This window comes from Haliotis asinina, chromosome 7, assembly GCF_037392515.1.
Source record: "Haliotis asinina isolate JCU_RB_2024 chromosome 7, JCU_Hal_asi_v2, whole genome shotgun sequence".
NCBI lineage: Eukaryota > Metazoa > Mollusca > Gastropoda > Lepetellida > Haliotidae > Haliotis > Haliotis asinina.
Window position 1 is genome coordinate 40919751 of NC_090286.1, and position 26754 is coordinate 40946504.

Consider the following 26754-nt stretch of genomic DNA (forward strand, 5'->3'; position numbering starts at 1 on the left):
TCTAGCTGTGTCGGCAGTCAGTAAATAGTTGAGGCTGGACCAGACAATCTGGTGATTAGGAGCATGAGCATTGAGATATGAAGTGGGTATATGATGACATGTGGCAACCAAGTGAGCCACCCTGACCACCCAATCCTGCTAGTTGATTTTTGTGACAAGTATGGGATGTTGAATACCAAATGGGACTCGAATCTTCATGGGCAAGAACCACACTGATCTGGATCACCAAACTATAGATAAAACATGATCTATTCAGAAACCGTAAGGAAAGGGGGCGTAGCTAGACAGTTTCATTCAGAAGAATATGAACAGTTATGCCTACTAATCCAACCTGAATTCAAATCCGAACTCATTAGATCATGGTGCTGTATACAACAAGCTGCTGTGTCATTAACCTATTTAGAACCTTAGCACCAGAACATATAAGAAAACATGTCTAAAGTGTAGATAACACTATTAACAGACAAACCCGTTTAAGTCCGGGTTAGAATACCGGCCTTCAGTAACCATGCTTGTCGTATGAGAGTCAACCGGGCTGACTTTGATGACATATAATCGGTTTCCAATTTTGCAGGTTGATGCCCATGCTGTTTATCACTGGATTGTCTGGTACAGACTTATTTACTCTCAGACCGACGCCATATAGCTGTAATATTGCAGAGTTTTGCGTAAAACTAGATTGACTCAATCATTCAGTTAACAGAGAAAACAAAGACCCAGTTCAGTAGAAAAATAAGTTTAATTACAATTGCCATTAACACTAATTCAAGGCAAAGATCTACAAATTAACAAAATCAATACATGAGCCAAGTAAAAAAGAAGTACATAAGACAAGTGGTTCCAGCCAAAAACATGTTTCAACATTTGCCTCTTGCACACACTCATAATATAGCAAATCTTCATGATCAAAGGAGATAATAAATACTGGGTACAGTTGGTGATGTAATGAAATAATGAACATACTCATATTAAATTTGAATACACAAGTGGTGCATTTGGACAGAGACTCCTTTCATGGTAGGATGAGTAATGGAAAAAGTTTTATGTGAATATTTGTTCACTTGAACATGCTGAGGTAAAGTTTATATGTCCTTTTTTTCACTTGTGTATGGTTACTAATTGCAGGTCTATGAAATTAATAGTGAAGTGTGAATACCATCTCAACAGAAGTTGGGTAACAGTGAATGCCCCTGTGGATGTACCTGCCAAATGTCATGGGCAGCTCATCTACAGCAAAACTCAAAATAAACATATTTCCTTAATGCTTTATTGGTAGTTCGTACCACTACAAAACATTATTTTTACCTAATCTTGTTTTCTGGTCATTATGTAGTCACAGCACAATCACATGCATCAATCAAGATTGCAAATCCAACCACCCGATCCCGTTTTTTGCACTTGTACAGGGGAACCAACTATCTTTGAACACAATATCAAATGTCACATAGAACACATACAAGAACTTGATAATGTGTCAGCGTTGTAGTGAAGTATGGTACTGTACAATACATTTAGAGGTAACTAACAGGATAGGTTATTTATATTGCAGACAATATCCATGCAACTAGTACATGCTCAAGGTGCTTGAGTGTCCCCTTGATCAACAGATGTATTTTTTTTTCCTGGCAGAACATATTTTAATTGAATATACCCTGCACCTAAAACTAAGGCCCATTAAACACTGGGTGAGCAAAGGCAACATTCTATTCAGCACTAGGGCTTAGATACTATGTCAGTTTTAGTGGTAACAGGTTTATTCATTAATTCAGTCTATGAGTTATGATATGGTTGATATAGTGCCGAACTTACCCTAAACACTACCTTTTGGTTCATATGTTTACATTGGTTCATATGTTTACATTTGCTGCTTAGTCGTAAGTGCCATACACTAACATTAACTTCGGCTTTCTTACCATTACAAGAGATTTGAAGATCTAGGCACAGGCCCTTAAAGGTTCATTTGTTTGTTATAATTGATGCACTTGGTAGCATTCCAGCTGTATTCTGGTGGTCTGTGAGATAACTGGACTTTACCAGACGAACTAGTGACTAACATCATGAACATTAAGTCAGCATGACCAGCCGATCCTGATAGTCACCTCCTATAACAATCATGGGCTGCTGAAACCTCTTCCAACTGTGATCTTAAAGGGACATGGAGATGTAGGGGTATTTTACACTGCACTCAGCAGTATTCCAGCTGACCAAGGTCGGCTTAAACAGGTCCAGACAAACCACTGAATATATTTTACAACCACACGTTAAGCTGACAGTCCTGTTGGTACTGGGTGTAATGTCTATTTGAACAGTATTCAAGTTCTATTGAGTGTCAGCTTTATGTGAGCGAGTGAGTTTGGTTTTACTCTGCACTTTGCAACATTTTCAGGTATTTGGCAGCCTGTAAATAATCGAGTCTGGACCTGACAATCCAGTGATCAACAGCATAAGCATCAATCTACACTGCTAGGATACGATAACAAATATCAACCAAGTCAGCGAGTTTGACCACCAAATCCTGTTAGTTGCCTCTTATGCTAACATTGGCTACTAAAGATCAATTCTAACCCTGATCAGGCTGAACAGCTGACTTTTGCTGTTTACAACTTTGGTTACATCCACAAACAAACATGTGTTGCTGACTTCTATTCTAGCACAAGGAATGTGCTTTACACATTGTGTCAGTGTTGGAAATCAAACCTGGGTTATAGGTGTGATGAGTGAACACTAGAACCCCCAGGTTACCCTACCACCCTTCCCAAGCTTTGACTGTTAATACAAACTTAATAGGTAGGTTCAAATGTCTTGCAATGTATGGCCCATTGTGACAATTCAACACAGCTTTAATCAGGTGATAAGAGGTAACTGTTCAAAACACAGAACAATGGTATATGATGCAATACAACAATAAACATTTCATGGTGTATAAATAAATATATCAAGCATGTTCACCGGTATAATGGATAGATATAACAGTACAAAATACAACACACTGTATTCACAATGTTTGGCGTCTACATCAGTTGTATATGCTTGTAATATTATGTCAAGCCTGTAGCCATCATTCTGCACTTAGTGCACATCTGAAGATACAAAGATTATTCAAAATATTAATCATGAAGAGGCCCAAACAGCTACTTATTGCTTCAGTATTCATTCCCACAAGGGGCTATGACATGTATAGTCCATTTTTTCAAAAGTCAATTGTATCAAGAGAAAAGATAAAAAGCAAGGCTCTGAGCTATACCACTCATGTAAATGAATCTCTAAATTTCTGAAAACCACAAAGACAAAACAACTGGGAATCACTGTTTCATGTTCATTATAAAATATTAGCTGTCATCTGTACCTGTCCTCTAATAAGATTCTGTGGAGTTTGAATTCATGTTTATCAATGATTTGTACTCATTAGCATGACAAGACAGGTGTAAACGCACATACTGGACTAAATACTATACTCAGACACAAGGGTGTGTAATGCAGCATGGTATATATTGCCACTGACAGAGTCTTAGCACAATATTTTAATCATTCTAAGACCTGTCAGTGACAATATATATACATATACATATATATACCTTGATGCCAGTTTTCCTTGTTACAAGCCTCTGTGTACTCAAAAATATAGTATACAGGGAATATGATGATTTTGAGATGTACCTGCTTCCAGACCCAACCCAATGGCATTGTCTATGGCAGCTAAAGTAACCAAAATATATACTACTAAGAGTTAAAGATTACTCATTTTTTTAAAAACCAAAAAATGCTGTCATGTAAGGACAGATTTTTCCTTTGATAATATGAAAGAATGGGATTGTCCTGAACTTCCTTTGAGTAGCTTACTTAGAATGGAAAATAAATGCAAACATTATGCCAAATTATGTTAAATGGGAGGTGATAAGGAACATTTTGGCATGATGACATCATCAGTATCTCCAGGGTATACCTTGCGATAAATTCCCACTATACCCTGGATGCATCTATGGCTCAGCCCAATATTTTATTTCTTCCCTTTGCTGGCTCTGCATTCTCACAGTGGCTAATCAGCTAAGCCACTGTTAGAGCTTGCCAGTGTCAAGATATCAGTTGCAGCTGTGAAGGTTTGTTCGCAGTGAGACTTAGATTTGGGGGAAATAATACAGACACACTGACAGCTGCAAAATGTTTACAAATATGCAAGAACTCCTTCTACCTCTTTCAGAGTACCGCTACATCATACTTGTTGCCTAGTCTAATTGGTTAGATAATATATAAAGCGAAAGTAACTTGTGACTAGTCTTAACAATTTCCCAGTATAGACGCCTGATTGGATAAAAAGCCAGCCAAGGGAGGTAATAAATTCATCAGACTGAGTAGTTGATGCATCCAAGGTATAGCAGAGACTTATCGGAACGTATACCCTGGAGATATTGAGGTTGGCATGATAGTGAATCTAGAGTGTTACTGATTAACTGTTGGCATTTTAGAGTGTTGGTCAACACAGAGTAATTAGCCCTTGAACTAAAACTGAGAAAAAGTATCGTGTAATTCAAGCACTCGACAACAGCCCAGTGAAACTAATATACTAAAATCGATCTACAGAGTGATGTACCAACTATACACACTTTTGTACTCCCTGCATGTTCTGAGTCAATCAGCCCATCTATAAATGAACAAACGATACCAGATAATGAGGTAATCACACAAACTCAAATTTGATCTATACTCGAACCAGTGGAGAAATACAATAACAAATATACCGGTAAACACACGACTGGACATGATGAAACAGATATAACTGGATGGCGCATCTTGACTTAACATCTTTAGACTTTTCATTGTAAAAGTGCCTTGATCATCTTTCTTTCTTCAGTCCATTTCTCACAGCGGAGCCATTTTCCACCTTTTCTGATTTAGGTTTGGGTTTAATATAAGCCTTCATGTAGAAATCAGCAAACAGGATGAAGAAAATGACTGCATAAGCTCCAATCCAGTATATAAATAGGATGGGGTAGTCACATTCTCGGAAGAGCAGCTGGGTTGAGTGGATGGTGACAGCGAAAAACTGTGTCTGAAAGAATTATGATCAAAATATGATAATTATGACACAGACACCCAGCAGGTTGTCTTATCAAATAACGCACAGGGATTTACAGGACACAAATTCCTGCATCCCATTTGCACAAAAATTGACAACAAAATTTGACAAAGAATTGACATGAAAATGTGTAAATAACTTTATTCATATTTTTAAATGTTCCCCAATTAAAGAGCGTCCATGTTAATTCTGTTTCTTTGTAATTTGTCAGAGCTTCCGTGCGAGGTGCACCATGTTTGTTTGGCCATCACACTGCGTTGGAAATTCAATGTAGGCTACACTCACTGAACTGAGAAGAGTCATGATTTTAGCCTTCCGGGCCATGAACCATACCCACATCACCAAACTTTCCTCCTAACCTTCTCCCACATCACCTAATAAGCAGAGATCCCAGAATGCTCTCTGAACCACTGAACCATAACATCTCACTAGAGAAGGTTAAGTTCCTAAATGGGGGCGTAAATGTGCATGTTCAGAGAGAATGAGCAGGAAGCGAGGCAAGCCCAGTGATGCAGACATTTATCAACTGAATATATAAAATACATACATGACATATAAAAGACATCCATTAATTCTATCTCAGTTTTGTCATGCTAAACATGGCTGCTAAACAGCCTCTGATCACAATACATGGACTCTCCCATACCCACTTCACCTAATCCTGAGAAATCAACCAGGCATGACATACCCACATCACCCCTATTTAATTTTCCATACGTAACAGGTAGAAGTTAGGTGAAGTGGGATGACACCGTGGATGGTGTGGTTCTAAATAGGGAGGGGAAAGAAGCATGGTTTCAAGAGAACCTCCTCTTGCAAGGACCTTCACAGAAGGGGACATGCTGCTTAGGACCATCTCTCACCGTGATCACCACATGAAGACTGACTTACTAGTTGCATGGTAGTCATGTATTTCTTCCACCACAAGTACTTCTGGAATGCAGGGCCTAGGGCAGCCAGGAAGTAGTATGTGTACATCATAAAATGAATGAAGGAATTCAGTAGTGAGTGGAACGTCCCAAATCCTCCTGCAAAATGTATGAAAAACATCCAAGGATTATTTACATCATAAAATAAATAAAGGAATTCAGTAGCCAGTGGAACGTCCCAAACCCTTCTGCAATGTATGAAAAACATCTAGGGACTATGTAAACGGCTGTTTTTGTTAGAATGAGAACATGTTAATTATCATGTCTCATTCACTACCAAATACAGGGCTTGATACAAGTGTGTTAACCCTTGGTATAAATTTCTGTTCCCATGCCTTTTTCACATGAGAAACTGAGTTTAGTTTCATGCCTCTTTCAGCAATGTCACAGCTAAGAGACACCTGAAATGGTCTTCACACATTTTACCCATGTGGGGAAGGGAACCCGGGCTACCAAATCATCCCATGATTTATATACACTGAATATACACTGCGTACCTAACTCAAACACTCACTTTGCCAACTGAACCTCAGTTATGCAAATCTGCACATATAGAGCGATAACCAAATATGTTTTGATCATTCCTCAAGTCCCCAAGCATTACCAACTTTACCATTTTGCCAAATCACTTGTTGTCCCCTAATAACAAAATAAACCTAAAGTTTTGCTGCCCAGAAAAAAACCCTAACTCACGTTTAGAAACCTATCATAACTTATGGCTTGGGAGGTGATGATGATTATTCTGAAGAAGTTATGTTCAAAATCAATGACAATACTCCTACATTAGGTTTGTGACCCCTAAAAACATGTGGACAAAATTGATGACAGACACCCCTAGTCTGCCTTTTTTTAAGCTGGATGATTTACGCCAAATGTTGACTGCTACATAATCCCAGGACTTCAAAAATTTGAGTTGCAGCTCTCAACCCATTTCATTTAGAAATACGCAAGAACACAGCGACCAAGTGACAGAGATAGCAATACTGACCTGGAACAAACTTGACTCCGAACCACCACGAGATTGGCATGATGCCATGATGGAAGACATGAAGGAAGGATGCCTGCTTGTACTTCTTCCTCAGGATGAAGAATATCTAGGAAACATAAAAATAACTATAGTGAGTGAGTTTAGGTTTATGCTGCACTCAGCAATATTCAAGCTTTATGGCGGCAGTCTGTAAGTAATCGAGTCTGGACAAGATAATCCAGTGGTCAACAGCATGAGCATTGATCTGTGCAATTGGGAACCGATGACACGAGTCAACCTAGTCAGCAAGTCTGACCACCCAATCCCGTTAGCTGCCTCTTGCGACAAGCACAGTTGCCTTTTATGGCAAGCATGGGTTGCTGAAGGCCTATTTTACCCCAGACCTTCACACTGGTACGAAAGTAGAAGAATCTGTATTTTACTCAGAAGGTAAAAGATATCCCAAGGGCGTGTGGCGTTAAAATACTTGGTGGGGATGTGGAGATTACTTTCCCTCCATGCTTCATGAGTCTGGCTGTCCATGCTAAGCAATATCAAATGGCCAGATACCTCTAGGTTAAAGTTACAGAGGGGTCAGACATCAGAGTCCCACTGTAGTTTCAGCTGATATCTAGAGACATACTTACCGTGTCTAGAAGTTCAATGAACTTGGAGATGTAAAACATCCAACACACTTTTGCCATCTGAAACAAACGTAACAGTCAAAGGATGTCTGAAAATTGACATATTATCAATAAATTTAGGAAATTTGAGCAAAAATGCCCCAGAAATTTCAAAGAAATCAACATAGTTTACATCACTAGTGAGAGGTGAATATTTATATTACTAACAAAATACCATCATGAACAGAATGTCAAAGCATTGAATAACGACCTATCTTTGCATACAATCTGAGTAAATTTAAACTATTTCATGGGTCAAAGTTTAACAACAATATACAGGTAATTGTAAACAATCAGGGGGCATTGACAATTACCGATAAATTTTATTTCTGATTATCTATCACTCCAGTCAGCCATACAGTCTATAAACATCTATGATATGCATAGAGGATGATGGTCAATCCATGATTGTGAGTAAGGTTTTACACAGCTTTAGCAATATCACAGGAATATCATGGTAGAGGGACTCCAGAAATGGGCTTCACACTTTGTACCCATTTTGGAATCAATTTGGTTGTCAGGGTGACTAGCAGATGCTTTAATCATCAGACTACCCCACTGCTCCCAACGCATCGTCCTGTGCTACATAATGTAAACATGACACAAGCTTACCCTGACTGCTTGAGGAGAGTTGGAGTAGTCGACAGGCTGACAACCTAGACTGTACCCTGCCAGCCAACCCGATGCTGCAAACTGGAACAGACTTCGTAAATTAGATGGGGAATGGCTGATACTGTCTGAGGCTTAACACAGCACACAGTATATTTTAATTTACACATAGCACAACGTAAATAATAAAATATGAGACAGGCATTCCAGTGGTCGACAGCATGAGCTTTTGATCATAATGCTGAGTGAGTTTAATTCTATGCCACTAGTAGCAATGTTCCATCAACATCATGGCGGTGGACACCAGCATACTGCTGAGAATGATGAAGATTCTTCACATGACATATTGACAGTCTGCACCAGTAGCATGTTGCCTTCATTGCAGTGCTGCAGCTCTAATGATTCAGTGAAGCATGCCTTTATTTTTCCACATCTGAATTTTCCTTCTCACTGGAGTTCCTTTTCAGTTTAAATGAAGTTTCTTTCAAAATCTTCTTTTCTTCAAACAGAAGCATCAGTCTTCAGTAGTGTCCTGTCACAGATCTTATTTAAAACCTGACAAGAGCCTTATCATAGCAATGAGTGTATCCAACATTTAGGTGAAACACAGAGACATGTTTGTATATCATGACAACAGCGTAAGATATTTTTCTGTTATCAACTAACCTCAATAAAACAATATGCTGAGAGAAGTATCATGCAGAAATTGTACACCAGCATGACCTTCTTTAACTCAAATGGCTTCCTGTCGCCCATCAGGGTTGGCCCCATCTTGATGATGACGAAATACATGATGCAGATGAAAAGACTGGGCCACGGTGTGGACATCATGAACCAGTCCGCCACACGCGGGTCTGGAAAGCAAGAGCATTCAGTATAGATGAGATGTCTAGTTTGTGAGAGATATTTGAATTCATACTACAGCATGTCAACCCCACATGGGAGGGTCTCATCATGCAGCGATGCATGTCTCAAACATGTAAATATAATCTGAGGCGAAGTAAGCTTCAAGCCCATTTCTGGCATGTCAAGGGCACATAACCCTTCACAGTAGATTGATTCAGCAGGGAAAGAAACCTTTAAATATGTCCCACTTGACCACAGGACCGGTGAGAGGGCAATAATCAGTGATCCTGTCTGCACTTCACTGGTCCAAAGTAACATTCAAAGAAGTACTTAAGTATCAATTCAAAATGCATTGACCACCAGGACCATTACAAATGTATTTAGTGGTCCAAATGAATTTTCACTAGCCAGGGACCACAAAACCAAATTCGTGCACTGCCCTGGCCCAGATATATGCCTAACCAGCAATATATTCAATGGTTTAATGACAATAAATTAATAAAAGCTGCTACATATCCACGATCGGCATATAGAATAGCAAATACTGTCATCAAACATGGTCCCAATCACATTGTCTTCATATACATACTACCAATGGACAATAATAAACCCTTGACAGCAGACAGCAGTCTAAGTAAACTACGTCTCAGTGTATTTCGTTACACTCCACCACTGAGTCTAAGAAAACCTAGTAGAAGGTCGTGTCAGGTAACCTTTGAGCGACCAATGACAGTCCAATCAAATGCGAGATGGATAAATAGATTTAACCAATCAGACAACAGCTACTATTTAGGGGTCGGAGGGACTTTAAAAATATTCAGGTCACTCACACAGATCTCTCCACAAACAAAAATCCGCATATAACACAATTATTTGACCTGCAGTATATACGCTTTGGGGTTTCTGTTGACATCGTTACCATTAGCTAATATTTCAGCAAGATGACATCCTTGAATATAGCCAAAAAACACCATTTTCAGCGACTGTTTACTCACAGTTGTCATGGCTGTACGTACGCAGTGTGCAGCACCCGGAAGTGAGGGTACGCTATATATCATTCGGATTCGTTCGGGTATGAACCTTTTTGAGAAAAAAAGTTCTTAAGGGATGTGCGAATGTGCACTTTCGCGATTTGGTAAGCTGTGTTCTGATTGGTCAATCTCAAAGGTTACATGACGCGACCTCCCATAAGGTTTTGTTAGACTCAGTGGTGGAGTGTAACGAAAAGTACTGAAGATAAGTTTACTTAGACTGCATCAGACAGTGGCTACAGATTCTGACTGCAGCAAAATTTGAAGTTCAAAATCAGACTCACCTGCTTTCAACATCATGTTGTCATAGGACTTGACAGCTTCAGCTATCAGACTGGCCATGTTGAAACTGGCACCAGCAACCCTCAGCAATGGTCAAGCCTGCAAGGACACATGGACATCATGATAGGCACAGAGAGCATCATGTGACCTGTAGATAAACTACACGTCATGTTGACAGTGTCACCCAAACCATTGCATCACTTCACACTGAAATCAGTCATGTCCTGATGTATCACTGTGCTTTATTATTGGGCCACAAGTGTGACTGTAAGTCAAGAACTGAAGATTTTGGTCAAAATTAGAGAGTGAGAGAGTGGGTTTACTTTAATGTCATTTTTACCAATATTCCAACACTGATGAAATCTGGCACTGACCAGCAAAACATGCATTGGCTCTTTGGTGGTTCTATATGAAGCAGGACAATTTTAGCATATAGACGGTTGGTTAAAAAACTCACTATTGGTATATGGAAAGGTGACTAGTAGAAATATGAAAATTCTTTCCAAGTCACGTTATCTCAGGTATTCAGTGACATTTTCATTCATTAAACAGGTTTTACCTGGCGGAAGTTGTCGGGATGACAAAGCAATGTTGCCATGGTTACATTATCAAATCATGAATCAAATTGCAACAATACAATCAAACTACGTAATGTGATATATAGCTATGATATAGTGTGATGCTTTAACCATGATGATAAGCAACAAGCAGAAAAATAAAATTAGAAAAAAAACAGCGAAATTATTCAAATGTAAGATGAGGTACTCTGCATAATATGCAACATGTTGGTGAACCATAATTTCATCAGTGTCTTAAAACCTTGTCTGTACAATGAATGGAGTCATGAGATGCAATACCATGTGTACAAGTCTATGTCCACTGAGCAGAACAGAACTCGTACAAATAGTACTTTGAAGACACATTTAGAGTGACAGGTGAACGATAAATTAATCTTACTCGCACAATCATATTATAGCAACGATCTGGGTAATGAGTCTGGCATTTCTAGGCATGGTGATGAAATGTGAAACATTGGAGTTATTGCGGATATAACTCGTGCCTAGTGGCTGCAAGAGATGAATCCTCCCCTGGGAGTTGAGATTGGCAATATGATGTGCTGATGAAACTGAAATTCAGTGATCAAGGAAAAACATTTAGTGCCTTCAGCACGTACTAGTTGCATGGATATGTGTGCTTCATAAATAAAACAAATATAATAAAATCATTTTTTCTTAAAAAAAATTTAGTAAAAATAAAGACACAATAATCATTCATTAGATCATCATGAAAGCTAATTAAGACAATACATTTTATGAATATGCCACTCTCTTTACCATGTTTACAGTGATCTCCTATGCTCTATGTTGTCAACTCTAATTAAACACACATGCATCACAAAAAAGATCCTTGACTTAACATAGTGAAACATTTCCACCCCTGTATACAAAGTTATTGATTGTAAGTTTCACTTCAATTCACGCCATTGCCTGGTATGATGATACCCAGCTGTTATCATCTCAGATGTTGCCACTAAAAGCAATAAAGTATGAAAAGGCTGCACATAAGAGATGCCTAGCATGTTGGCTGAATATTTCACTGTCAGACCTTATAATGTTTCTGCTCCACAACGTATGTGTCACAAAACATGGACAATGATAATATGTTGTGCTGCAGAGGATGAATGCATACATCCTTCAGACACTTTTAGTGTCACTAGACATGACCTCCACACTGTGTAGCCATATGGGAAATTAAATCACAACATAGTTGGATCTAGGAATTTTCAATGGCAGGGAGGAGGAGCATAAACATTAACTTCAATGTGGATTTAATCAATTTCAAAAGCATGTGTGTGGCGTGGCGTGGCGTGGTCTGGCATGGTGTGGCGTGGTCAGTTATGTAAGAAACGTGTGTCTAGGTATGACCTATGGTTAAGTCAGCTGGACGTCCTTGTCAACACACCTTATCAACGATCAATGGTCACCACATCAATATTGTTTGTTTGAGTAACAGCCCACCTTTATGCTGACTTATCAGCACATAATATATGGGTTTCTCACGAACCTACAATCCGTGTTTTAGTGATTTTCAAGTGATTTTGCTGCGAGTAAAACAAAACATTAGGGATAAAAATACCTGGGCTACAGATATTGTTTTATGTCATTGTGTTTTTGTTCATATGTTATTATTTCCTTTGGGTATTGATGGTTTTCTTTCAGTATTCAGTTTTAGCATTTAGAATTGGTTAAAATCTCAAAATTGATAATTGGTAGATTACAACTGATCAGTTATCGAAAATAATTGGTTAGAATTATTTATCAAAACATTTTCCTCGTTTTTGTTAATGCACAAGAAAGAATATAACAGACAATACTAAACTTGTGACAAAATATTGTTAATGCAAATATGTGTTCCAAAATTGCCTGTGCTTGATTATGAGAAAACATCATTGATTGCTTGGCCATTTAGGCACTGCAACCAATCTTCAATTATTACAATTAATCACACTGCCACTACTCATTATAGTTCCACATATTTGGTACTGGTCTATTGAACATTATGAAACCAATATGAAGCCATTTTAGAAAGACGTTTGCTTACATATATTAAGTTACAATGACATTTCATGTAGAACTATTTTGCTTCTGATCATAAGCTATCCAAACCATATGTTTCCTCGGCTCATGACAGTGATACATGTCTCAGCTATAATAGGAACAAAGACTTTCTGTGCAGTGGAGTTCATAAACTGACAATACCTCTATTAATAATAAATACAGATGTGAAAGGATAGTGGGCACTTAATTCTATTCTATTCTATTATATTACGGCCAGAAATGAATACACAATGAGGTGAATATATGATATACACTATACCAATTTAGTTGTTGTGTAACACTACAGTCATTAATATTCAAGCTATATGGCAGTACTGTATAAAAAAATACAATAACGTTATAACCAGTCAGCGGTTGTTGCAGCATTCATTATATTCCATGAAATAACAAGAAATTAAAGTATTTCATGTGTTCTGACCATGCTGACTAGTAGTTTATCATGACAATGGTCAGTGAGCATGGTACAATCAAACTATATACACAAGAGCGGAGGTATTCATACAGCCTGACTTGGATATGTTCTATTTTGTACTTATTGTGTTCATACATAACACCCAAAACCAATAAAATCTCTTTAAAATAATTTGTAAATATTTCATTCTAGAGTTCCTGAAGAACAAACTGAATTTATAGAGTGATACACTTTGATTCACCAAATTTTATATGTGAACTGTAACAGTATTAGTAATTAGGCAGTGTTATAATTCATACTGAATACTACAATGAAACCTCTACTTGCATTCATATGTCACTAACTACAATATGGGTTATTGGGTTTTCTGTAGCATACTTTACATACACCACCATGATAGGTGCTCTAGACTGCATTACTTTAATTATTACTTTAATTACACTATTGCTTACTTAACAGATTCTGGTCATAAGTGAGTGAGTTGGGTTTTATGTTGCACTCAGCAATATTCCAGCTATATGGTGGCCGTCTGTAAATAATGGAGTCTGGACCAGACAATCCAGTGACCAACAACATGAGCACTGATCTGCGCAATGGGGATCCGATGACATGTGTCAACCAAGTCACCCGATCCCGTTAGTTGCCTCTTATGGCAAGCATGGGTTGCTGAAGGCCTATTCTACCTCGGGACCTTCATGGGTATTCTGGTCATAAACTAGGCAACATGTACAACTATATCATATGTTAGTTATACAAATACATGAACAGATTTCACATGCGTAATCTGTCAAGATATATCAGTGATTTAGTATACATGAACAGTTTATCTCACATGCATAAGATATTCCCCTTAGATATATCAAATATCAGTGATTTGCCTAAGATGTACCAAATATCAGCAATTCACCTAAGATGTATTGGATATGAATGATTCACCTTTAGATCCATAAGATAACAGTGATTCACCTTGTATCAAATATCATCCATTCACCTTAGATGCATCAGATATTGAACTTATCACAGAATGCACCAAATATCTTAAATTTATCATATTTGAATCAGTTACTATCAATCTATTTAAGATGCATCAATAGTGGGGTATGCAGTAAAAGCCTTCGCTTGTCATGCCGAAGACCCAGGTTCAATTCAACACATCCCTACAATGTGTTAAGCCCATATTAAGTGTCCCCTGCTGTGATACTGTTGTTATGTTGCTAAAAGCAGGGTAAAATCTTATTCTACTATGACTTCTGTAAATACTGGATTGTGATTTGTTAATCCAAATCAGTCACAGGTATATAATCACTTTATATACTTCTGATCTTCAAACACAGTATGTATTTTTTTCTAACAGTGTAACACAGTATGTACTTTGAAACAGAGTATGTTTATCTCCTAATTCCCTTTCTCTACCCGATGAGGGTGTGATAAAACACAATCAGCCCAGCCACAGTGTGTGTCCACCAGATGCCCTATTTGGGCTAATAAAATATGAATCTGATGACTGAAACTCATTTTTGTCATGAGTCACTATACATACATACACAAATGATAAAGAAAACATTAAAATCGTTAGTTATTCATCTGTATGAGTTTGTTGTTTTTCACTATCAGCTCGATCACACATTGTTACAACATGGCTGCCTCTAATGAAAGGAAAGAGAATGAGGCATGGGTGGAAATAACTTTGAAATTGCTCCTGTACTCCAGTACAGTGGCCCACAGAAAATCACTTGCCTTGATAACTTTTCCACTATACCAGCGGATTTTCTTGTTGATTTCCTAAAAATCAACATAATTAAGATTCTAAAGTCAACTGGACACAGGTACAAAATGATATACAAATCTGCTTGCCCAACGAAAAAAAAAGCCAAAAGAACCCCACTAGACCGGGACAGTGGTTATTTCCACCACTGTCAAGAAGTACTCGATCAATCTGAGGACACAACATAAAACATTAGAAATATTAGCAATTCGTACTGTTTGCTTGGGTTTGCTGTTTTACACAATGTGTATGTGACCTCTTGATGACTACAGATGTAATTTTTACAGCAATAGTACACTACAGTAATAATACCGCTAGATGTATGATGTCATAATGGTTTACTGTTATGATGTTACAATTTGAATGTATGTCATGGAACATCTGTCACAATGGTATTAGACTCTGCTTGACTTGCAGAGAGCTGAGTCATCACAATGTGGGCAGTTTCTATCAAATTATGTTGAAGCATAACAGACATTATACTAAACTTGCTGCTTTGAAATACCACTTTTATAAAACTCATGAAAGATTTAGTTACAAAAATTAATCACTCGTTTAATACAAATGGAATTACATTGAAGGTCATTTTAGTATTCTCTATGACAGTCAAGAGCGATGGGGTGTTTTGCATAAAATCATCTACTGTTTTTAACATTTGTGCCTCCAGAGACAGAGGGTGAATGAATGTATATTTAGTTTAGTTACTAAGCAATAAATGATGGATATTGCGCACTGATGTCGGGGCACAAAACAATTATTACATATCTGGTTACCATGTCAACGACAAATAGGTTAACTGATACAAAACTGTTACTATTAAAAAAGTAACTGTTACTGAAAAATTGATCTTCCCGCTTTGGAATTTAGATGTAGGCCAACGCTGAGCAGACCGGAGTACGTTTATTTTGAAGATCTCCTGGGTTACAAGAGACTGGAATGTTGTGTCCAGCCTTCAATGGCAAAATGGGTCAGAACATGTCTTAATCAGAAAACCGACCTTTGCAGTGTACGAACTGAACTATCACTGCTCAGGCTATATACACTGAGAAACGGGGCATCGTCATGGCATTTCAAGTCAACGTGATTCGTCCTCGTGGGGAAGTCTTCAACGAACAATCATTGTCGTTTACTTTTCATTTTATCATGATGGGAACTCTAGCGTGTGGTGAAATAATACTAGGACTGGAACACTTACCAAATCTTGATGAAAACTGACAAAAGGTCTGGGAATTTGCACTTCAGGTTATCTCTATGGGTTGGGCTGATATTTTCCCCCTCACGACCGGCTTGATAATGCGCATGCGCGTGGAGAAAACCTTGACTATCACATGGAGAGGTGGAGAGCGTCACTGGTTCAGTGAACCTGTAGAGTCAGTGCTCCTAAGTACGTACGGTCTAGGTTGTCAAACGAATGCGCCGCTTACTTGCAGTACCAGTTTGGGAGCGTCGTATACCAGAATGAAGCTTATCCAATGGGGAGTCTGAACATAGAAACCGGTTCATTATATGGGTTTCAGTTTATCGTCCCTGTTAAATTTTCTACGCAAACGTATAGGCCCCTAATGCCGTACGGATTCACCGTAATACCGTACACCTAACCCCTCAATATCGTACAGGGTGCTCAATACCGTACACACAGCTAGTGTAGTGAATTATATATTATCAAATATTGAATTTCTATACAAAAACAATGTTTTGTACTGCACTTTGTAAGCGTTTGTGAATAAAGCGCACAGTGTCTCTCTTGGAGGCGTGCATAGATATTTCATTGACTGACAGGATAATATGCCCACCCACTAATCAAGGAGCTGTAATAGTGTTGTTGCCAATGATGACATGGCGAAACTTGAAATAATTCGCTATAGGTAGCTTTTGTGTTCACACAAACAAAATTCGTATCATACATTATTTAATAACGAGTGAAATACATGTACAAAATGAAACCGTGGAGGCATGAATGATGATGATAATAATTTTTATCCCAAACGATAAAACAGAGCAATTTCTTCTCGTCATCATACTTTACACACACTTTGAGTCACTGTGGGAGAATCAATTATCATTCTTTTTAAGTTTTTGTTTAAGTTCTCTCTGCTCTTTTCTGGCCTTTTTTTCTGCTTCATTTTTCCGTTTCTGCTCAACTTTCTTTCTTTTCATTTCAATGATATGATCGCTTGTCAATATTCTGTGTGAGGTCAGCTTTCTGGGATTGACTTTGCCTTCTGAAGTTTTAGTTTCAGGCAAAGAAAATTCCTTGTTTACTGCCTCCAGTTGTCTAAGAGACATCCCTTCATCACTTGCAATCTCTACAATCATATTGCCAGATTCATCAAATGAAGAAGGGACGTCTCCACTGAGAACAGAGAGTATAAATTCCTCAGCTGTCAAGACCTCTGCTCCCTCAGGAAGGTCAGGCTCCTGCGGAGCGGATGTTGATGGTGTCTGATCGGGAGTCGCTGCAACTTTACGTGTAACTGCATCATTGGCAGCTTCGGGGGTTTCAGGGTTGGCTACTTTGGAGTTTGATGTGGAAGCTTTATCAAATGGTTGAGATGGTGCAAAGGCTGATCTGGGGATGGCTGTGGGATTGAAGGGAAATATCCCACATTTCCTGAAGCCATTGATAATGTTGCTGGCGGTGAATGCTTTGTCATAAGCAGCTCTGAATAACCTCGGCCACTCCCACTTACAAACGATGTTGTTGGGGCTGCTGCTCATATACTCCGAACATCCAAAGCTCCATTCCCTACTAAACGAACTAAATACAGTTTTATCTAGCGGACAGAGCCACTGGGTCGTGTGGGGAGGGAACGCGAGAACTGTAATATTATTCTCGCGTGCCTTCTCCAGAAAACCCAGCGTCTCGTGAGATGAATGGCTGTCAAGGATGATCAGCTGGGGTCTCTCTGAGCCGCAATACCTGAGAAAATGGTCTTCAAACCATCTCTCCCCCAGCTGATCCTCCATCCATGCTCTCTCCTGGTATGTATACACAGTACCTGGAACACCGAGTTTTGTGTTATAGGCACCCAAACTTCTTTGGGTTTTCCCTTTCACAATGGCCATTGGCGGTATGGTGTTCCCTGTGGCATTAACACAGGCCAGCACCGTAACTCGGTCTCGGTCATTTCCGACTCGGCCAGGAATGTTTTTGATGCCGGTTTCAGCAAAAACTTTCGCTGGCCGGTGAGTCAGAGGGACCCCAGTTTCATCTATGTTCCAGATTAATTGTGGTTTCTGGCTTAAACCTAGGGTATCTATGATACCACCTAAAGTTTCAAAATACTTGTCCACGATGATGGGGTTCAACATCCTTGCTCTCACTGTGGATAACGCCACTGGAGTTCTGAGCTTCACGTCAGGGTGACGTTTTAGGAAGCCCGCTATCCACTTCTTGCCAGGAATACCCCCTTTAAATGGATTTTTAATACCCAGCTGTTTGCAAATTCGAGACACCTTTATAATTAACTGACGTCGAGTAATTCCGAAACCCTGCAACGCAGCTAATTTCAGTTTTCTAGCAATGTCATTTTCAAGGTCTGCGGAGATGGTTGGTGGACGCCCAAGATGCAAGTCGCCTTCAGATTTTCCTGTGACGCGGTCTGATATGGTCATGACGGGCACACCGTGCTTTTTGGCCGCCTTCCGGAACGACATGCCCATATGTACATCGTTAATTGCCATTTGAAGGTCCTCTTTTGTATATGTTCTTTTCTTCCCCATCTAGAAAAGTAACAATAGTAGCTTAATTCTAATAAAAAGACCAAAACCTTCATGACTGAACAAGATATTCATTTATTTCAGTAACAACCACAGTGTTGTAAAACTTCCATAATGGTTTTCATATCCTGTTGGAGATCATAATGGTTTTGTATATAATACAAGACCTGACGCGCAAGGTGCATCATAGACATTTCACCGTGTATCTCCTGCTGGTGTTTTAGTATATGGCAAATTACAAGGGCCACAGCATTTCCGTAAAACATGTTGTCCATGCTGTGCAGAAGCAGTTCCTTTATAATTTCAGCCTCTGACTCGAAATACACATCGTCAATTAGAATGTTTTTGATAGCGATCTTTCCAAAATCAACACCCGTAAAGATTTTCCCATGCAGTTCTTGCTCTCTAATTTTGATCGGCATTGCCATCTGCAATATAGCATATATATTGTCTTCGTTAAAAGAACATTGATGTATAATAAATATGCCTTAAATTTGCTAGTATTCAATTTCATTTTCAGATTCTAATGGAGCATCTGTCAACCATATTTTACACTAATTACCTGTACGTTCTTCAATAAGATAACCAAATGCATGATAATTAAAGCTAGAGAATAGTGTACGATATTAGGAGAAGGTATTTTTATTTCGCCACAACCGGCCGCCTAAAACCGTACACTTCTTTTTTTCAAAAATGTTTCATTCATCTGTATGAAAGTTCCTTAACCGTTAATATAATCTAATCCTATTCAAACGGGTCGTTTTAGTTTGTATTCAAGTGTCTGTGTTCACTTTATGTACATACCGTTATCAATCAACAGGTGTCCAAGGATACGAGGGCGTGGCTTCTGGTAATCTCGGGTGCGAGCGAAAAGAACGAGCCTGCGCAGGCGACCGTAAAATTAACCAATTAAATCTTTCGTGTGATCACGTGATAGTTGACCGATTGCGTGCTATAAATAACACCAGGAATCCCCGGAAAAGTAATCGGCTTGAAACAAAAACATCGAGGCAAGGGTTTATTCAGTATATTTATTTATATGAAGTGTACGGAACTTAGGACACCGTACGGATTTCGGAGCACTGACTCTAGAGTGGCCTGATTGACCGCTCCGATATGGGTTACTGTTTGTTTCGTATGCAGTACCACTAACAACGGTAATGACCCACGACAGCGTCGGTCAGCCACTATGGCCGGTGAATGTCCGCTGAAGGACCGGGCGAGAAATGCACGGTTCGGTACGTTGTTACGGTTGAGGTGACGTGTGATTGATTGTCGAAACATGGATAGGTTATAAAAATATTTACCGTATACACATACTTACCGTATACATACTATATCTCCCAGTTACTGTATCGAAGCGTCATGAATGGCATGTTTTCTATGGGACAGTAATTGTTTTGGATACTTGATGAAGATCATTTCCCTGATGGAAATATTTGCGTTTATAGTACACGTGCACATCTTGCTTTAAATCTTATTATCATCCATCAGATCCTATAGGCATGTGCACGAATCAACAATCATATTGCAAAATTCAAAATATCAAAGACGCCTGCTCGATTTAATGATATTAAGCCCACGAATGTCTTAGCAACAGTTAATTGACACAGTCACATTTGAACGGTATGTTGAATGTGTGAAGCAATTTGTGTTTGACACAATTTATCTATAAGGCATCATTCTAATTGGGCGGTCACGACCCTGACCTTGAAAACAATTAATATTTCTCTCAACAATAATAATTATAGTAAATTCACCAGACTATGTCCTCGTTTGTTTGATTGTTATCTGAAGTACATTTATGAGCTGTGTGTCCGGTATTAGTAAACTTTTTACATTATCATCGCTGTCTCGCGGAAATAAGAATTCTTTTACTATAGTACTGTCGGAAATATGAAAACCCCCTGATTTTTCACGTTTATCTCTGCAATTTATGTACTTGATATGCGAAAGCGTAAAATATCTGTTAAAATACGTTCGACCCAACTACAGTTCAAATGAAAGGGAGATAGGACTCGAGAAAAAGGGACTTAATTGAGAAGAGATTAGTGCAGACATGAGCACTGGTGGGCAGCGCATGCATTTTATGTCGACGGTCCATTGTCATACCCGGCTGAGCCATCTAATTGCCATCCATAGTCTGACCTAATGTTTTCAGCAGCTATTTGTATTTTCTGTACGTTTTTGCCCCATTTTACAAGTAAACATGCTTTTCTGGATACCCTCTTACGCATCCCACTGAATGCCCAGTCAGGCCTTAGTGAGTTATATGTACTTCGACATATTGCAGTTGTTTAAATTTGAGGGATACAGAGTAACAGCCTAAAAACCGACATTACTTAAGTTTGTCCCTATAAAATAAACTGAAGAGGAATCCAACTCTTGTTGAATCACGAGTTCAACACAGCTCTTTTCTGCATTTCCCCATTTTAAATATATTCTGTTTTGTTGATAACTACCATAGTTCCTCTATTAAGCGCGGGGTTTTACGCAATGCACCGGGCGTCTAATACGCTCCAGGTCTCTAATAAGACGTTTAATTACCTGTCTTTATAAGGGGAAAATAGAGGAAATACGATAAATTTCTGAGACGATATCCTCATGCCAGTTTGCTCTTGACATTTGCGTGGTCGTATTGTGTTGGGTGATTTAACGGCCGCATCACTGAATACCGTTGTGACGTGAAGTGAAAGATGCGGTCGTTAAATATCCACACTTTGTTGAAATAAGATTTCAGGGAACGTGTTCATGAGACTCACGTGGCGGAAATGTTGGCGATGACGAGGAATTTGTTGCATCGGCATGCAACATGGTTATCACTGCGTTTTCGGTGACGATGACGAAAACCACTCACTTTGAAGAAAGTACCACATGGCAACTGCAGATTAAAAACAACATCTAAATTCCAATTCGGCGACCGACTGCCGCATTTCACTGCCGGCCATACTACATTGCCTCTCTCTTTTGTTTTGAGTGAGATGCCAAACGTTACAAACAGCTGTTCAATCAAATTCTACTCACATAAAATAAATAAAAATAAAATCAAGTTACTGATCGTGAGATTTTCCAAACGAATCTAGAGATGTGAATAGGCCAAGGTAATACTTAACAATACAATGGATGTGAATAAACTGGAATGAGCCAGATCGATGGTCAATTTAACAACATAAACTCAAATATGGAAAACTAATATTTTTTTAACACGAAAGGAGTAATGGAAAACACGGTGGCAGGTGTTATGACGTTTATTGGGCGATTGCATCTAGTGGTGGAGAATTCTGGACAGTACCCGTTGGGGGTCGAAATAGAAATTCCGCTCATCATTGTAGCTTTACTACTGGTGTACCCACCCCGATTGTCCCATTGTATTGAGAGAAACAGTCCACAGGAAGAGCCATTATGTTACATGCCAAGTCGCAAGATTACGCCATATTGATTGTTGATGACATCACTGACGAGTTATTTGACAACATTTTGAAACTACAGTACGGCGGAGTTGTCTTCACGAATAATCAGACAAACACATTTTGCTCTACGTTTTCTTATAATAATCTACTTGCATGCCATTAAAATTATTGGCTTGAACTAGACAACCGATAACATCATCTACATGATCTCAGAATATTCTAACTTGAAGCATGGTTATTATTTTCAGTCTCATTTGACAGCAACAGTCTTGACGCATACTGTCTTCTTTGTTTATTTGAAAGGCATTCTAGAAGTTGTCAGTCATTAATGTGAGTGAGTGATTCTAGTTTTACGCCGCACTCAGCAATATTCCAGCTATATGGCGACGGTCTGTAAATAATCAAGTCTGTACGGGGCGGATGGGTACAATGTGTGAAGCCCATTTTCTGGTGTCGCCGTGATATTGCTGGAATATTGCTAAAAGCGGCGTAAAACTTAACTCACTCACTCGAGTCTGGACCAGTCAATCCAGTGATCAACAACATTAGCATCGATTGCGCAATTAGGAACCAATGAAATGTGTCTTCCATGTCAGCGAACCTGACCACCCGATCCCGTTAGTTGCCCCTCACGACAAGCATAGTCACCTTTAGTGGCAAGCATGGGTTGCTGAAGGCCTATGCTACCCCGGGACCTTCACGGGTCAGTCATTAATGTAGCATGGATGTCAAGAGGAAGAGATTGATAACAGTCTAAGAGTACACACCGAAACGTCGCTCTATGCAATAAACAAAAAGGTGATGTCGAGTCGTTTACTTCAGTATTGTTTCCTTGTGTAATAGTTTCCGAGTTTTCAGTTTCTACCTGTGCATTGTTGCAAATAAGTATTCATGGCGTCACAGATTTTACGCCTCTTAGTTCCAACAGTAGGTAGGTAGGTAGGTAGGTAGGTAGGTAGGTAGGTAGGTAGGTAGGTAAGGTTTTAGGGCGACCTTGGCCTTAAAAGGCCTATATGCATCCAACACTTAACAAACAGCTATATTCTTGTCCAGTTAAATTTCGTCGTACTTTTCCGTTTTAACGAGGAAGTCTAATACAGCTCTTTGTATGCAACCATACATTAAATTGTCGCTAAGAATTGCGTTCAGTGTAAAATTAGTTTTGGTTTTATTAAGCACAATGTCTCTAGGAGCCTTACGTGGGTTTTCATGAGCTGGACATTCAATGAGGTAGTGCTGAACTGTTTCTAGGCAGTGTAAGTTACAGCTTTCACACATAGGGGAAATGTCTGTATCTAAAATGCTTTAATATGCCCTTAATCCACAATGTCCTTGCCTGAGGCGAGTTAAAACAACTTCATCTCTACGGCAACGCCGACGAATTTCAAAATGTTTGTTTACTGCACGTCGAGTACATGTGTTTACCTGTAGTTTCATTGTCCCATGTATTTTGCTAAGAGGCATTTATTGACGATGAAATGACAAACCAGTAATCTCTTGGAATGGGCTTAATCGATTGAATATCTGGCTGTGGCTGTTGCAAGCCACCTTAGCAAGTGTGTCAACTACTTCGTTCCCAGCTACACCAACATGTGCAGGAATCCAAACAATATCATAGCTGATGTATATGGAGTTTAGAACAGTATCAAGATACAAAATGTCATATATAATGTCACTGTGTGGACCTTGGGCACCTGATTGAATTGCTTGTATAGCTGATAACGAATCAGAATTATTGCTTCGAGCTCATCTTTTAGCCATTTTAAAGCTTGAAGTATGGCTGTCAATTCTGCTGCAAACACAGACTGATGATCGGTCAATCTAAACCTTTTAGATAAACCAAGATCGGGAATATAAAAGGCCCCACCAACATGACCGGTTCTGGGATCCTTTGAAACATCAGTGTAAATACGAGTAAAATTGCTATATTTGGTGTGAATGTAGTCTTGGGTTAGGATTTTAATAACACTTGGTGACATTTGTTTGTTTACAAGTTCTTATAAATCATGAGAAATCGAGTGTTTAAAGTCCATGGAAATGTTTTAGGTAGAGATTGCCCAGCATTCAGCTGAAGGTTGTTCAACTCGTAGTGCGATGCAAATTGTTGAACGAGTAATCCAAATGGTGGTTGTCCATGATTCCAATCACACATGACATATTCCACACAATCACACAAAATATCAGTTGCTGGTTGATACCTAGATGAAGCTCTTAAAGATAAATAGTACTTAAGAGCCACTTTAAAACGGTGATATTGCAAGGCAGAAACTGGTGTAGTAGGAAAGGCACGAGTGCATATCCGAAGAGCTTTAAATTGAACACGATCAAGTTTAGCCAAATGACATTTTGCAGCATTCATGAAGACTTGACAACCGTATTCTAACCTAAACAAAATGAGTGCTTTGTGCAAAAGAAGCAAGGACGATTGTGGCAGACACGCTTTTCAGTAAATTGAGAGCTTTAGTGCATTTTGATGAAACTGTAGTTGATGTGGCAGGACCATGTGAGTTTTTTATCAAAGATTACACCCAAGAATTTAAATTCAGAAACATATTTTATGTCCTGACCACCAATGTGTAGCTTCAGATTTGGGGGAAGTTTACGTCTTGTGAAGAACAGAGCAACTGATTTAGAAGTTGATACCTTGAACCCCCACTTTGAATACCAAAGATCGATAGAATTTAGAGCCAATTGAATAGATTTGTGAACAAACTCAATGTTTCCAAAACGTCTCCAACAAGCACCATCATCTGCAAATTGTGATGCGTCAATATTTAACGGAAGTTCAGAAAAGAAATCATTCATCATGATTAATATTAAAGAGCAAAGGGTTCATAACCCTGCCCTGTGGAGTGCCATCTACAACAATTCGCATGGCAGACACGTATTCTCCAATACGACTTGTACGGTTCGATCAGTTAAAAAGGATTTTATCCACTGTAGCATACGTACCTTTACCTCCAAACTTTACAGTTTAAATAAAACACCATTTCTCCACAACATATCATATGCCTTTTCAATGTCTTAAAATACACACAGCATATACTCTTGGTTTCCTAGTGCTTTCTGTGCTTCATTTTGTAGTCGAACTAGGTGATCTATGCATGAAAGAGATTTCCTAAACCCACACCGTAGCCTCGCTAATAATTCATTTGATTCTAAGTAGAAACACAGTTTGTGACCATCCTTTCCATGATTTTACACAGATTAGACGTTACGGCTATTGGTCTGTATGAAACAGAGCTAGATGGATCTTTACCAGGCTTAGGAACAGGGATAACAACAGCATGTTTCCAGTTCCAGGCCGGGTAACTTTCCAGATATCCAGCTTTGATTTATGATATTAAGTATGACTTCTAAAGATGAAACTGGCATATGTTTAAACTGTTTGTAACACAATTCATCGGTACCAGGAGATGTATTCTTGCCTTTTGATATTGCAGATTTCAATTCTCCCAGGTGGAAGGATAAATCATATTCAGGAAAAGGTTGCAATAAAGAATCTGAAATTTTAGGGACAATCTCATTCTCTAAATATGTGACTTCGTTTTAAAACTGAGTAGAAAGGTTTTCATAGATGCTAACAGCCTCAAACTGATCTGCTAAAAGATTGTCTTTTTCTTCACGGGAAATAGCACTTTGATCCAAAACAGGAATAGCCGATCTATTGCGGTTCCCACTAATCCTTATAACTTTGCGCATTTTATAATCATCTAAAGATGTCGTACCATTGTTGTATATGTTAACAATGGTTAGGAATTGTTTCTCGTCTGAGACAATTTCCGCAGCATTTGCCTCAAAATTAAGTTTCGGCAAGGAATGGCCATTATATGTTAAATCCGATTTAACAAAAATGGCACAACCACCACGTTTGGGATTTCTAGTCTTAGGATCATATTCAATTCGGTCTTTTCGCATGCAAACGTAACCATTACTTTTGAAATGACACTCAGGCCAGAGAAAGGTTTCCTGAATGCATATTACATCCGGTTTGAATTCTAATTTTCCAAGAAACGCCTTAAGATGTGGACCGTGTGCTACTAAACTCTCTGCATTCCACTGCAGAATAGTTAGTAGCAAGATGGCACTATCCATTATGATTTATCAGTGGAAAAGGAAGATATCTTGAGATATATCAATGTGAAGATGAGACATTGCAGCGGACATAATACGATATATTTGGTCATCACGGTTTGTAGCACCAAAGATGACTCTGATAACCTCTAACAGGAATGCAACAATTTTCAGCTGAATATTCAACTCTGGATGTGCTGCGTTCGCCAGATAGACGTGTAGACAGTGAATGATCCAACGATCTATCATCATTGATAGGACACTGACAGGAGCATTTCTTTGCTCTGTTCGAACCCCGAGTAACCGTCACTGAAGGCTGACTTATTGCAACTTG

At 38.9% G+C, this 26754-nt stretch overlaps 2 protein-coding genes across 2 annotated transcripts; both read right to left on the minus strand.

The window, feature by feature from the left end:
- Positions 1-720: 720 nt before the first annotated feature.
- Positions 721-16542, minus strand: LOC137290758 (very long chain fatty acid elongase 7-like). Its single transcript, XM_067821875.1, has 8 exons — positions 16412-16542; positions 10424-10520; positions 8929-9116; positions 8266-8346; positions 7618-7674; positions 6992-7097; positions 5966-6102; positions 721-5047 (listed from the first exon to the last, which is right to left on the minus strand). The coding sequence occupies exons 2-8, from the start codon at positions 10479-10481 to the stop codon at positions 4832-4834; spliced, it is 843 nt and encodes a 280-aa protein (XP_067677976.1). The 5' UTR covers positions 10482-10520; positions 16412-16542; the 3' UTR covers positions 721-4831.
- Positions 16543-17268: 726 nt separating this feature from the next.
- Positions 17269-18939, minus strand: LOC137291997 (tigger transposable element-derived protein 6-like). The gene has a single exon (XM_067823550.1). It carries the CDS (start codon positions 18937-18939, stop codon positions 17269-17271), a length of 1671 nt encoding a protein of 556 aa, XP_067679651.1.
- Positions 18940-26754: the final 7815 nt, after the last annotated feature.

What these genes read in the sequence shown, in the direction of transcription:
- LOC137290758 (XM_067821875.1), bottom strand. Translation starts at nt 10,481, where the DNA reads ATGGCCAGTCTGATAGCTGAAGCTGTCAAGTCCTATGACAACATGATG. An exon ending in CAACATGATGTTGAAAGCAG is followed by an intron (nt 9,117 to 10,423) that starts GTGAGTCTGATT and finishes CTTGCTTTCCAG; the next exon opens with ACCCGCGTGTGGCGGACTGG. An exon ending in TCATTGAACTTCTAGACACG is followed by an intron (nt 7,098 to 7,617) that starts GTAAGTATGTCT and finishes TATGTTTCCTAG; the next exon opens with ATATTCTTCATCCTGAGGAA.
- LOC137291997 (XM_067823550.1), bottom strand. Translation starts at nt 18,939, where the DNA reads ATGGGGAAGAAAAGAACATATACAAAAGAGGACCTTCAAATGGCAATT.